This window comes from Scardinius erythrophthalmus (assembly GCF_964197995.2).
Source record: "Scardinius erythrophthalmus genome assembly, chromosome: 15".
NCBI classification, from domain to species: Eukaryota; Metazoa; Chordata; class Actinopteri; order Cypriniformes; family Leuciscidae; genus Scardinius; species Scardinius erythrophthalmus.
Genome location: NC_138235.1, coordinates 16021102 through 16033162, shown reverse-complemented (window position 1 = coordinate 16033162; position 12061 = coordinate 16021102). Strand labels below are relative to the sequence as shown.

Sequence of the window (12061 nt, the reverse complement as noted above, 5' to 3'; positions counted from 1 at the left end):
AAATGTTGTGACCTGTGTTATAATAATAAATAAAACCAGCAGATGCCAATATAGCAGATTCATTAGAAGGTTAATTTAAAGATTGAACCGATTTTCCGAATCCAATCCCTCCATTAAATGTTTAAAATACATTTAAAACCAGAATATTTTCAAAAGTCCATTGAATTCAAATGTCTTGGTTATATTAAATGTAAATAATTCTGAGAATGTTCTGATTATTTCTTAGCAGTTTTCTCAACTATAATTACTAAAACTAATATATATTTATTATATTTATTAATATATATTATATATGGAAGCATTGAAACTTCACAGATGGTGTACCTTCGTTTGTCAAAAAAGTTTAGCCTTGTTCATTCATATCGAACTTGATGTGAACAGACATACAGTAGACATTTCGTTACACTAGAGGACTATTAAGGGCAACTGCTCAGATTACTCTGCATTGAACATACACTATACCGGGTGAGCGAGTGTTTGGTTTACCTGCGAGTGTGTCTTGCTGATATGATACTTCACTCCGCTCTCAGAGTTAAACTCCTTTTGACAGAGCAAACACGTGTACTTCCCTACGTCGCCCCCTCCCTGTGTGGAGAACAATAACAGCAGTGAAGCTGATACAGTATCAGCAATGTCTGAGGCTAAAAGTATACACAGTTTATACAGTTTATCTATAATTTACAACTACGGGTAAGAACGCAGAGGACTTGTTGTACCTTGTTACAGCTTGCCAAGTGAGCTTTAAGTCCAGATACACTTGAGTAAATAGCCTCACAGTTCTGTTATGGAAATCAAGAACAATTTATAGAGAAGAACTGAACAACAAAAACAGCAATTCAGCATTTTCAAGAGCTGTTCAGCTTCTCAAGCAAATCTAAATCTACTGATCTCATTCAGATGTTCATATTGATGTTGGAATCTGCCATCTAAGCACCAGCAGCTATTAAAGTAATTGTTAAATGAAAAGCAAGATGGTGTTCTTACGCAATTGGGGCAGCAGATAAATCCTTTTTCCTTCACCTTGTTCTTCCAGCTCTCCACAGTTTCAGGGCTGAAGTTGGGGAGGCCTGGTCGTGTGTAGTTTAGCTAAAACAACAGATATAAAGCAAAGTGTATACAGGAAGTTCAAAATAAGTAGACAAATGTGTATATGAGTAATTAACTAAATTTATAAACACTACTGATTTAACTCATTTTTTAAGTGGCACAATATTAGTTTTTGTGGCAACATGTAGTTGTACAGTGTGACAAATCTTTACAGTAGCTATGTTTCCAACCAAAGTTGCTAATTTAACTTATGTGCAAAATTAGAATATCGCATAAAAAAATTGCGAATAAAGCACTGTTTCCATCCCATATGCTCAAGAGAAGAAAATCTTCACTTCCTAGGAAATTGGTGCAAAATATCTGTATTAAAAATGGAAGTTGGTGCAACCATGGAAGCCACTGTGGCTGTTTTTTCGTACATTATACAGTACTATCAATAAACACTGTCGTGTTATTTTGCATTCGGGAACGATTGTGTTTGGGAATACAATCGTGTAAGTCAGTCTTGGGAGGTAATTATTCGGAATAATTTTGATGGCAGACTTGACACTTCAGAACGACTAAAACAACATTTGAGACGCTGTGCAATGAAATTGGTCTGCTGGTTATTACAGTTATCCAATCACATCCACTGTTGAGGTAATGTTTTTTTGTTGCACATCAAAGGATTTATTCAGTAAATGTCTTTCCATCGTAGTTTATGTGCATGTCTTGCATGTCAAAAATGATCCGCCTCAATTGAGCGCATATGTTTTTTAAGTGCGTTTTTAGAATTTATGCACATCTTGCGGTTTCCATCCAGCAAGTTTTGCACAAGAACAGGTGGATGGAAACTTAGCTACTGAAAAAGTACCTCTTATTGAAATCCTCATTGTTTGGAGTCATATAAATGCTGCTAATTAACAAATCTCAGACTTTTAACAAATATTACATCATTTGACAAGCCACTTTTTGTCAGTAACTCATAGTGTATCAGTTTCAGAGTAGCCTCAACACTGCCGTACCCTTTTGATGTCTGGTACGAGGTCGTCTTTGATGCGGCGTTTGTTGCCCCAGTCTTTGGCCAGCTCGTCCTCTGCGATCTCCTGCAGGTGGAAAACTGCCACCTGAGCCGAGCGCCGTCGCACCCTTCCGCTGGGCGTCCTCTCCAGATCCAGCAGGTCCTCCACCTCTGTTTTCTCCTCCTTCCTCTCCTCCATCTTCTCCAGCTGCTCGTCTACTCTCTCCTTTGCCTTCCCTCGAGCCTTTTTCAGCTCAGGCTCTTCCTCCTCCTCCTCCTCCTCCTCCTCCTCCTCCAGCACATCCTCCTCATCTTTACTGTCTTCTTGTTTCCAGTCCTCAGATGTGAGCTAAATGGGGGAGGCAAAAAACGTTTGTGAGATGAAGAAATCTGCCAATAATGTGTATATAACATCACACTTTTTACAGATGATATCAGATTTGGACGATGAACTGTAGTCTGTGTGTGTAATCTCACCGAGTGAGTGACGGGGTGCTCAGTGCGCAGGTGGTAGTCGCGGCCAGCTTTGGAGCGATAGGTCTTACCACAGTGCTGGCACAGGAAGACAGGCTTCTGTGTGTCTGGCAGCTCTCGGCCACAGCGCTTCTGATGATACTGATAACCCATCAGGCTGGAGAAATGAGCTGAACAGCCCTGTTTGACAGAGAATCAAACACACTTCATTAATTCACTCATTGATCTGTGGGATGACAGTCTGGGTACAGCGTTCCCTTGAAGGGCCTATTTGTTAAAACAAACTGCATAAGCACACTTAGTGACAAATAAGCTATTTTTTTTTCTATTTTCCACATCTTCTCCCCTCCTCTCTAGATTTCTCTTCTTGTCTTTGAATCAGACTGCTCTGCTACATTAGAATGAATTTCCATGCTGGTTTACACTGGTCTAGCTGGTGTACCAATATACCCACGCTTATAGACAGACAGACAGACAGACAGATAGATAGTCATAACACAGACAGTGCCGTCTAGGGAGACAGATAGACGGCTGCCACCAGTGACAAATCCCTACCTCATTGGGACATTTGATTCGGCCCGTCTGTTTGAGGACGCGGCGTAGCCTCTCTCTCTCCTCCTGCTCCTCCCCAGACACATTCTCACTTGCCGACGGCTTACAAATGGGAAACAAACACAATGCAACACATTAGCGTCTCTCCAGAAACTCTTCCTCAAGTCTTTACAACAATGTGTTTCCAATAACTGCTTTCTGAGAGCCAGATGCCCGGCAGTCTTCAAAACCTTTATAGAAAGGCCATTACTCAAGGTATGTTATCAGCAGTTGTCAGACTGCACTTTATACAGCGCAGTATTTGGTCTGATGAAAACATCAGCAGAGGAAATGAGACTAAGGTATCTAAACAGATACAGTAGGTATCTAGAAACCTCAACACAGGACCTGAGGGTGAACACGAAGCCTGAGACGCAACTTCAGTTCTGTACTGAAAAACTCACACACCATTAAAGCTAATACCCAAAGACACAAAAAACACAGATGATGTGAGATCACCTGACTATATCAGCCAGCAGCTTTCGCCTGGTTTCCCACTGAAGCTACGTAGGGTTGAGCCTGATCAGTACCTGGATGGGAGACTAGGCTTATGCCGAGAACACACTGCACGATTTTCAAAGTCATCGGATTCGCCACAGAAACAAAGATGTGAAACGATTAGTTTTCCTTACTAACCAGCTATTCGACCACTGTAAACAATCCTCTTCAGAGAATCTATTTGGAGTCGAATCGTGACTCACTGAGTCGAAATACTGTAGAATTGAATCATGAGGCATCTATAGATCTGATCTCCATTCCTTATACCAGCAGTTATCCCCTTACAGAACAAAAATATATGGGAATATACTGCTAAATATTATGCGATATATTACATAATACATTTCCATATATGGGAAACTAGAGCTTATATTTTTCAATATACTGCAATATATGCATTGACCATGTATGGCTATATATTAATACATATACAATACTTATAAATGATGACAAAAATAGCATTATATGTAATATTCACAAAGTTTTATCCTTTACTGTGTACATATATCACACATACATGCTCCCATATAAATGTGAATGTATGTTCACTCATATATATACACAAACATTCACAGAATGAGCTACAACAGATTTCTAGTTCCCAGCATGCTTTGCTTCTGACTGCTAAAGGAGAGCAAATGTGAAAATTAAGTCTTATTTAATGTGTTTTGCTCAATATTAATATGGAGGGAGATCTGTTAGTGTTTAATGTTCTATTATTTTGGAAATTAAAGGGTTTTCTGGTATGTCTGAGTTTTTGGGGTTACCATTGTGCTGAAGAGTAGCGCCTGTGGTTAGGTTGACGGTTTGCCAAATGCCATCAAGTGCAAGACTATAATTATTATATTTTAGAAGTAATGGATGTGCACTTATCTGCATAGTGATAGTTTCTTGACTAAATGCTGTGGTACAAGCAGATGTGCTTGTGCTATTGTTAGCTAGCTTGAAAATATGAAACATTTATAATGTAAATAATTAGAAAATATAAAAAATGTATTACATCATATATTTTTCTATACATGTGTGTCTATGCTGCATAAGTAAATATATCTGTAATATATTACACATGCAGTACCATATCTGATCACATATACATCTATATTTATGAAGTGTATTACTGAATATAAAATTACATGCATTATGATATATTAGTAAATATATTGTCACATATTTTTCAATATATGAAAAGCGGCAATTTCTTATGTATTATTCAATATATTAGATAGACAGACAGACAGACAGACAGACATACAGATAGATAGAGGTATATAGACAGACAGACAGATATATAGATAGATGGATATAGACAGAAAGACAAAGACAGGCAGACAGACAGATATAAAGATAGATAGATGGATATAGATAGATAGATAGATAGATAGATAGATAGATAGATAGATAGATAGATAGATAGATAGATAGATAGATAGATAGATAGACAAAAAGACAGACAGACACACAGACAGACAGATAGATAGACAGATAGATAGATAGATAGATAGATAGATAGATAGATGGATATAGACAGATAGATAGATAGATAGATATAGACACAAAGACAGACAGACAGACAGACAGACAGACAGATATAAAGATAGATAGATGGATATAGATAGATGGATATAGATAGATAGATAGATAGATAGATAGATAGATAGATAGATAGATAGATAGATAGATAGATAGATAGATAGATAGATAGATAGATAGATAGATAGATAGATAGATAGATAGATAGACAAAAAGACAGACAGACACACAGACAGACAGACAGACAGACAGACAGACAGACAGACAGATAGAGGTATATAGACAGACAGACAGATATATAGATAGATGGATATAGACAGAAAGACAAAGACAGGCAGACAGACAGATATAAAGATAGATAGATGGATATAGATAGATAGATAGATAGATAGATAGATAGATAGATAGATAGATAGATAGATAGATAGATAGATAGATAGATAAAAAGACAGACAGACACACAGACAGACAGACAGACAGACAGACAGACAGACAGACAGACAGACAGACAGACAGACAGACAGACAGATAGATAGATAGATAGATAGATAGATAGATAGATAGATAGATAGATAGATAAAAAGACAGACAGACACACAGACAGACAGACAGACAGACAGACAGACAGACAGACAGATAGATAGATAGATAGATAGATAGATAGATAGATAAAAAGACAGACAGACACACAGACAGACAGACAGACAGACAGACAGACAGACAGACAGACAGACAGACAGACAGACAGACAGACAGACAGACAGACAGATAGATAGATAGATAGATAGATAGATAGATAGATAGATAGATAGATAGATAGATAGATAGATAGATAGATAGATAGATAGATAGATAGATAGACATAACACATAAAGTGAGACACAAAGGACACAGAATTTAGGACATATTAAGGACAGACAGTGCCGTCTAGGGAGACAGACAGACGGCTGCCACCAGTGACAAATCCCTACCTCATTGGGACATTTGATTCGGCCCGTCTGTTTGAGGACGCGGCGTAGCCTCTCTCTCTCCTCCTGCTCCTCCCCAGACACATTCTCACTTGCCGACGGCTTACAAATGGGAAACAAACACAATGCAACACATTAGCGTCTCTCCAGAAACTCTTCCTCAAGTCTTTACAACAATGTGTTTCCAATAACTGCTTTCTGAGAGCCAGATGCCCGGCAGTCTTCAAAACCTTTATAGAAAGGCCATTACTCAAGGTATGTTATCAGCAGTTGTCAGACTGCACTTTATACAGCGCAGTATTTGGTCTGATGAAAACATCAGCAGAGGAAAGGAGACTAAGGTATCTAAACAGATACAGTAGGTATCTAGAAACCTCAACACAGCACCTGAGGATGAATGCGAAGCCTGAGACGCAACTTCAGTTCTACGTAACAAGTATGCATTTATTAACAGCCCAGCAAGCAAGTATTATGATATAAAGTTCTTTGGCGTAGGCCACGTCGTAGCTCGCAATCCGAGGGTACGGAATCTGCATTTCCTGCCTGAAGACGAAGGCAGGGGCGCAGCAGACCCCCTGGGAGGTGTAAGCCCGACTAAAGGTCCAGTGGCGGTTCTCCAATAATAGGGGTGAAGGTTTCTGTGCGTTACTGTCTTTCCTTTTACGCAATACAACAAGATTAAATGAAATACATTTTCTCATATGTATCACCTCGTTATTTCATCTGACTCCATAAATGAAAAAAGGTTTTAATGATATCTGGGCATCATTAAAAGTGAGCGAATGTTTGATTATTCTTTTTAACTCTAAGGATATTTTACCCCGTTCAGCTTAGGAAACTATGTCGCTCAGAGGTCCTCACGTTTTCTGTTTTTAACGCGGGTCTCACGATCACAATCTCGACAGTTTTGATCATCAAACAGAGGTAATTGCTATATACCCGAGATCGGCCACATTCAAGTTTACACAATCAAAGACACTTTGGTATAGCCCCCATGGAATTGCTTACACTTGAATTTAATTTAAAGGTTTACTTCAGTAGAGGTATGGCCACTATTACAGATATAAGCTGACCAACATTACTTCTCTCATAATAGCTTTGGATTGGCCATGCTGTGGTTTTCCACGTACTCTTATCTAAAGTAACATTAAATTAAAACAGAGGTAAGACACACCCAAATTTAGATTGGGCAAGCAGCATTTTTGCTGTTCTAAACAGAAATTCACTTCTTGTCTTTGCGAACCACGTACACTTGAATTAGTGCCAAATATTAGTCGTCACTAATCTGATGCAAAACTTGCGGGAACATTCGAATCCGTTTAATCTACATGGGAAAAAACAATAGCAGAGTCAGTCAGAATAAAATCAAATGTAACAATTTATAATGTCAGGTAAATGTATCATGCCAATTTTATTATCATTTCAAAGATAATAAATACAAAACATCAAATGCTCTGGAATAAAGAGAAAAGATGTGAACCTGACATTAGAAAATACATGATGCTGAGAGTCTCGGCCACTCTCTGCATCACGGGGTAATTTGAGCTACAAATCGCCACAAGCCTTCTTCAGCATCTCCCTAAACATGCAGACCAAGGCAGAAACCTCTTTTCAAATGTAAACATGAGTTCACAGTGGGAATTTGCATTAATCACCGTCCCAGACTTACTGGTGACAGAAGTTGATTTAGATGGAAACATTTGCTAACAATGGGAATTGGCATTGAGTTTACACCTCTGCCTGGAAGACACACCCTCCTCTGTGTGCGAGTTATCTCTAAACTCTTAAATACATTACCTTTTGGTTTACTTCTTTGGGAATGAGACCTTTGCACCAGTTGCACTGAGACATTTCAAATGATACCAAACGTGTAATACTGTATGATAATTATTCACATTAAACCATATAGATTCTTGGGTGAATTTTGGTGATCTCAGCATGAGAGAGAAGGAGTGGGGGAAGAGGGAAAGAGGTGTAGATTAGGATGATTCTGAGGTGAGACACCATTGTAAGAATGGTGCACTAGAGTGAGTTCAAATGTTAATTTCCTTTGTTCTCTCAGAGAGTTGCTCTCTCTTCCAGTTTTTCCAGTCTTACAGAGGTATGGGAAGGGACCATCCTGGTGGTGGTGGGGAGGATGGAGGTGAATGTAGGCGTCAGCATCTGCAAACTCAGACATGTGTAAGTACTGATCTTTTATACTACCAAGTATTAGAACACGATTGGATAGATGAGAAGGTAATAAGTGACGTAACAATTGAGTCTTCCTGGCAGAACTTACGCTAAAGCTTTCATTTCTGTACTAAAAAACTCGCACACCATTAAAACTAATACACAAAGGCACAAAAAAAACCCCACAGATGATGTGAGATCACCTGACTATATCAGCCAGCAGCTCTCGCCTGGTTTCCCACTGAAGCTACGTAGGGTTGAGCCTGATCAGTACCTGGATGGGAGACTAGGCTTATGCCGAGAACACACTGCACGATTTTCAAAGTCATCGGATTCGCCACAGAAACAAAGATGTGAAATGATTGACAAATTGTACGGTTGATAAACTAGTTTTCCTTACTAACCAGCTATTCGACCATGGTAAACAATCCTCTTCAGAGAATCTATTTGGAGTTCAATATTAACACAATATATTATTCTGTATATTTTCAAATATACTGTTAAACCACTTAATACATTGATCATTCATATATAGGCAAATATATTTTCTTTTTGTAAGGGTCAAGCAGGATGAGTTAAACGTATTTAAGTATCTACTGAGACAGACAGACACATACATACATACAGTGGAGAAAATAATTATTTGAAATTTATTTGAGTTTGCCCACTTAAAAAAAAATGAAGGGTCAATAATGTTTATGGTAGGTTTATTTTAATGGATAGAGATAGAACATCAACCAAAAAAATCCAGAATTTTTTTTTTATATATTTGCATTTCATTAAGTGACATAAGTATTTGATCCCCAAGCAAAACATCATTTAGTTCTTGGTGGAGAAACCCTTGTTGGCAGCTCAGAGGTAAGATGTTTCTTGAAGTTGGTCACCAGGTTTGCACACATCTCAGGAGGGATTGTGGCCTATTCCTCTTTACAGATCCTCTCTAAATCCTTAAGGTTTCTTGGCTGTCGCTTGACAACTCAAAGTTTCAGCTCCCTCCACAGATTCTCTATAGGATTGAGGTCTGGAGATTGGCTAGGCCACTCAAAGACCTTAATATGCTTCTTCTTGAGCCACTCCTTTGTTGCCTGGGCTGTATGTTTTGGGTCATTGTCATGCTGTAAGACCCATCCACGACCCATCTTCAGTGTTCTGGCTGAGGGAAGGAGGTTCCCGTCCAAGATTTGACGGTACATGGCCCCGTCCATCAGCCCCTCAATATGGTGAAGTCGTCCTGTACCCTTACCAGAGAAACAGCCCGAGAGCATAATGTTTCCACCTCCGTGCTTGACTGTAGGGATGGTGTTCTTGGGGACATAGTCAGCATTTCTCTTCCTCCAAACACAACGAGTTGAGTTGATGCCAAAAAGCTCAATTCTGGTCAAATCTGACCAAAGCACTTTCTCCTAAGCCTTCTCTGAATCATTAGATGTTCATTGGCAAACTTCAGACTGGGTTGTACATGTGCCTTCTTGAGCAAGGGAACATCTAATGAACATCTAATGATTCAGGATTTCAATCCATTGTGGTGTAGTGTGTTACCAATGGTTTTCTTGGTGACTGTGGTCACAACTGCCTTGAGATCATTAACAAGCTCCTCCTGTGTACTGCCCTACAAAGGCAAAAGACCTTAACTCGCTAGAGTGTGGAACTGAGAAAAATTACTTTAAAGATTTGTAGTTGTCCAGACAAATATTTTTATACTGTCCTGGAAATCTGGCAATTAGATATTTTAATAATGAAAATTATCTACAGTACATAAAAAAAATCTTGAGCTCAAACTTGACTTTTGACCCCTATTTTGAAATTACTGTACTCTGCCTTTGTATTGGCTGTATGTATTGTATGTAACTTCCACATTATCAATATTTGGTTACTGATCACCATTTACAAAATCATTGTAGTAACACATGTATAAAATAGTGATCATGGCATTTATTTTGAATGATTTACAATTATTTATAGCCATCTACTTATTGCTATCCAGTACTTTGGTTGCATTCTGATGGCATTATTAATACATTAGACATGACACAATACCTCCATTGCGGTAAAAAGTATCTTCAATTGGTACACAGTGGCGTAAGAAGAACGATATGAAAAAAGAAAATGATCACGATAAAACAGATCCTTGTGCACATTCGACCCGGGGACTGGTTTATAGCAGTGGTGGACCCGAAAGAAGCATACACTTTCACATTTAGATAGCCCCTCTTCACAGGCGCATCCTGAGATTTGTGCATGTAAAGTATGAATGCAGTGCTTTCCCCTTTGAGACTCAGTTGGGAGCGCGTTGTGGACTACCTCGACAACTAATACATTCATAGCATAACCTTCTGTGTTCGGTGTCTTTGCAGTATGCGGTGGTTTCAGCTGTCTGCACTATTATTGTGCTTGTGAACTTGGCTTGTCCCGCGGATTTATGCTGGACGCTGTATAACCATTATTATCACTCCCTGTGACATATTAGTCCCGACTCCAGCGTCGGCTCGACCATGTTCAGGGCGTTGCTGAAGGCGCCGGCGCAGTTTTGGCACTCTGCCAGGTAGATGCATGAGTAGTGCTTTGTTGTATTCACCTGCTACGGCATGAGTAACATTTTTCTGTCAACTCTGCATATATCCTTTGCGATCGATATCGCACATTTGTCGATGGAGTGGGTTCAGAGTCAGACCGATGGAGTAAATGTTCTGAGTCTGACCACGTTTGTGCAGGACAAAGCTGTCCGTCTGAGGTCATTTCAGAGGTTACAGGGACTGATGGCAGTGGTACACAGTAGGCTACACCATAATTTAAATGCAGCAAATTTTAATGGACAGTAAAACAAAGGAAGAACACCGTACAATCTGATAGGTAGCATTATTTGACAGAACACCGGCACAGTGACTTCATATTGACGCACAGCTAAACAAAGGCAGAGTAGCCAACTGTAACTCAATTTAAGAATTCCAAAATAAAGCCAAAGAGAGGTAACTGGTGTTACAGTGTTCTGCTTTTGGTTTCTCATGGGCTTTTGGAAGTTACTGTTAAGACCCATTATTTTCTCGAAAAAACTATGAAATTGTCTCAAGATACTCATCCACATGATAAAGGAGGTCTTGAATGTGCCAAAAACATCAATAACTCATTTTCAACCAAAAACAAAGTTACGACCTTTTGCCTTTGCACGGCATTGTAGTTCTGGGCTGATCCCTCACCTTTGTCATGATCATCCTTACCCCATAAGGTGAGATCTTACATGGAGCCCCAGACCGAGGGCGATTGATGGTTATTTTGTATTTCTTCCATTTCCGAATAATGGCACCAATAGTTGTCTCCTTCTCACCAAGCTTCTTGGTGATGGTCTTGTAGCCCATTCCAGCCTTGTGCAGGTCTACAATCTTGTCCCTGATGTCCTTTGACAGCTCTTTGGTCTTGCTCATGGTGGTGGGGAGGTTGGAATGGAAGATACAGATTCTGTGGACAGGCGTCTTTTATACACATAACAAGCTGACATTAGGAGTACTTTCTTAAAGTGACAGGACTAATCTGTGTTTCACATGGGCACATAATCAATCTGTGGGAGGCAGAATTCTTGATAGTTGTAGGAGATCAAATACTTATTTCACTTGATCAAATGCTAATCAATTTATAACCTTAATATAATATGTGTTTTCTGGATTGTTTGGTGTCTATCTGTTAAGATAAACCTACCATAAAAATTATAGACCCTTCATTTCTTTGTAATTGGTCAAACTTACAAAATCATCAGGGGATCAAATAATAATTTTTCCACTGAAGATAG

At 39.1% G+C, this 12061-nt stretch overlaps 1 protein-coding gene across 2 annotated transcripts in view; it reads right to left on the bottom strand.

Annotated features, from left to right (window-relative positions):
• znf512b (zinc finger protein 512B) overlaps nt 1-12061 on the bottom strand; it is a 68183-nt gene that overhangs the window by 5924 nt on the left and 50198 nt on the right. For both annotated transcript variants that reach the window (XM_081387651.1, XM_081387652.1), the window contains 7 exons: nt 6112-6210; nt 3077-3175; nt 2525-2701; nt 2052-2396; nt 985-1086; nt 717-779; nt 487-585 (listed from right to left, as the gene is read on the bottom strand). In XM_081387651.1, the coding sequence (XP_081243777.1) occupies nt 487-585; nt 717-779; nt 985-1086; nt 2052-2396; nt 2525-2701; nt 3077-3175; nt 6112-6210 (984 nt within the window). The remainder of the gene's footprint in view (nt 1-486; nt 586-716; nt 780-984; nt 1087-2051; nt 2397-2524; nt 2702-3076; nt 3176-6111; nt 6211-12061) is intronic.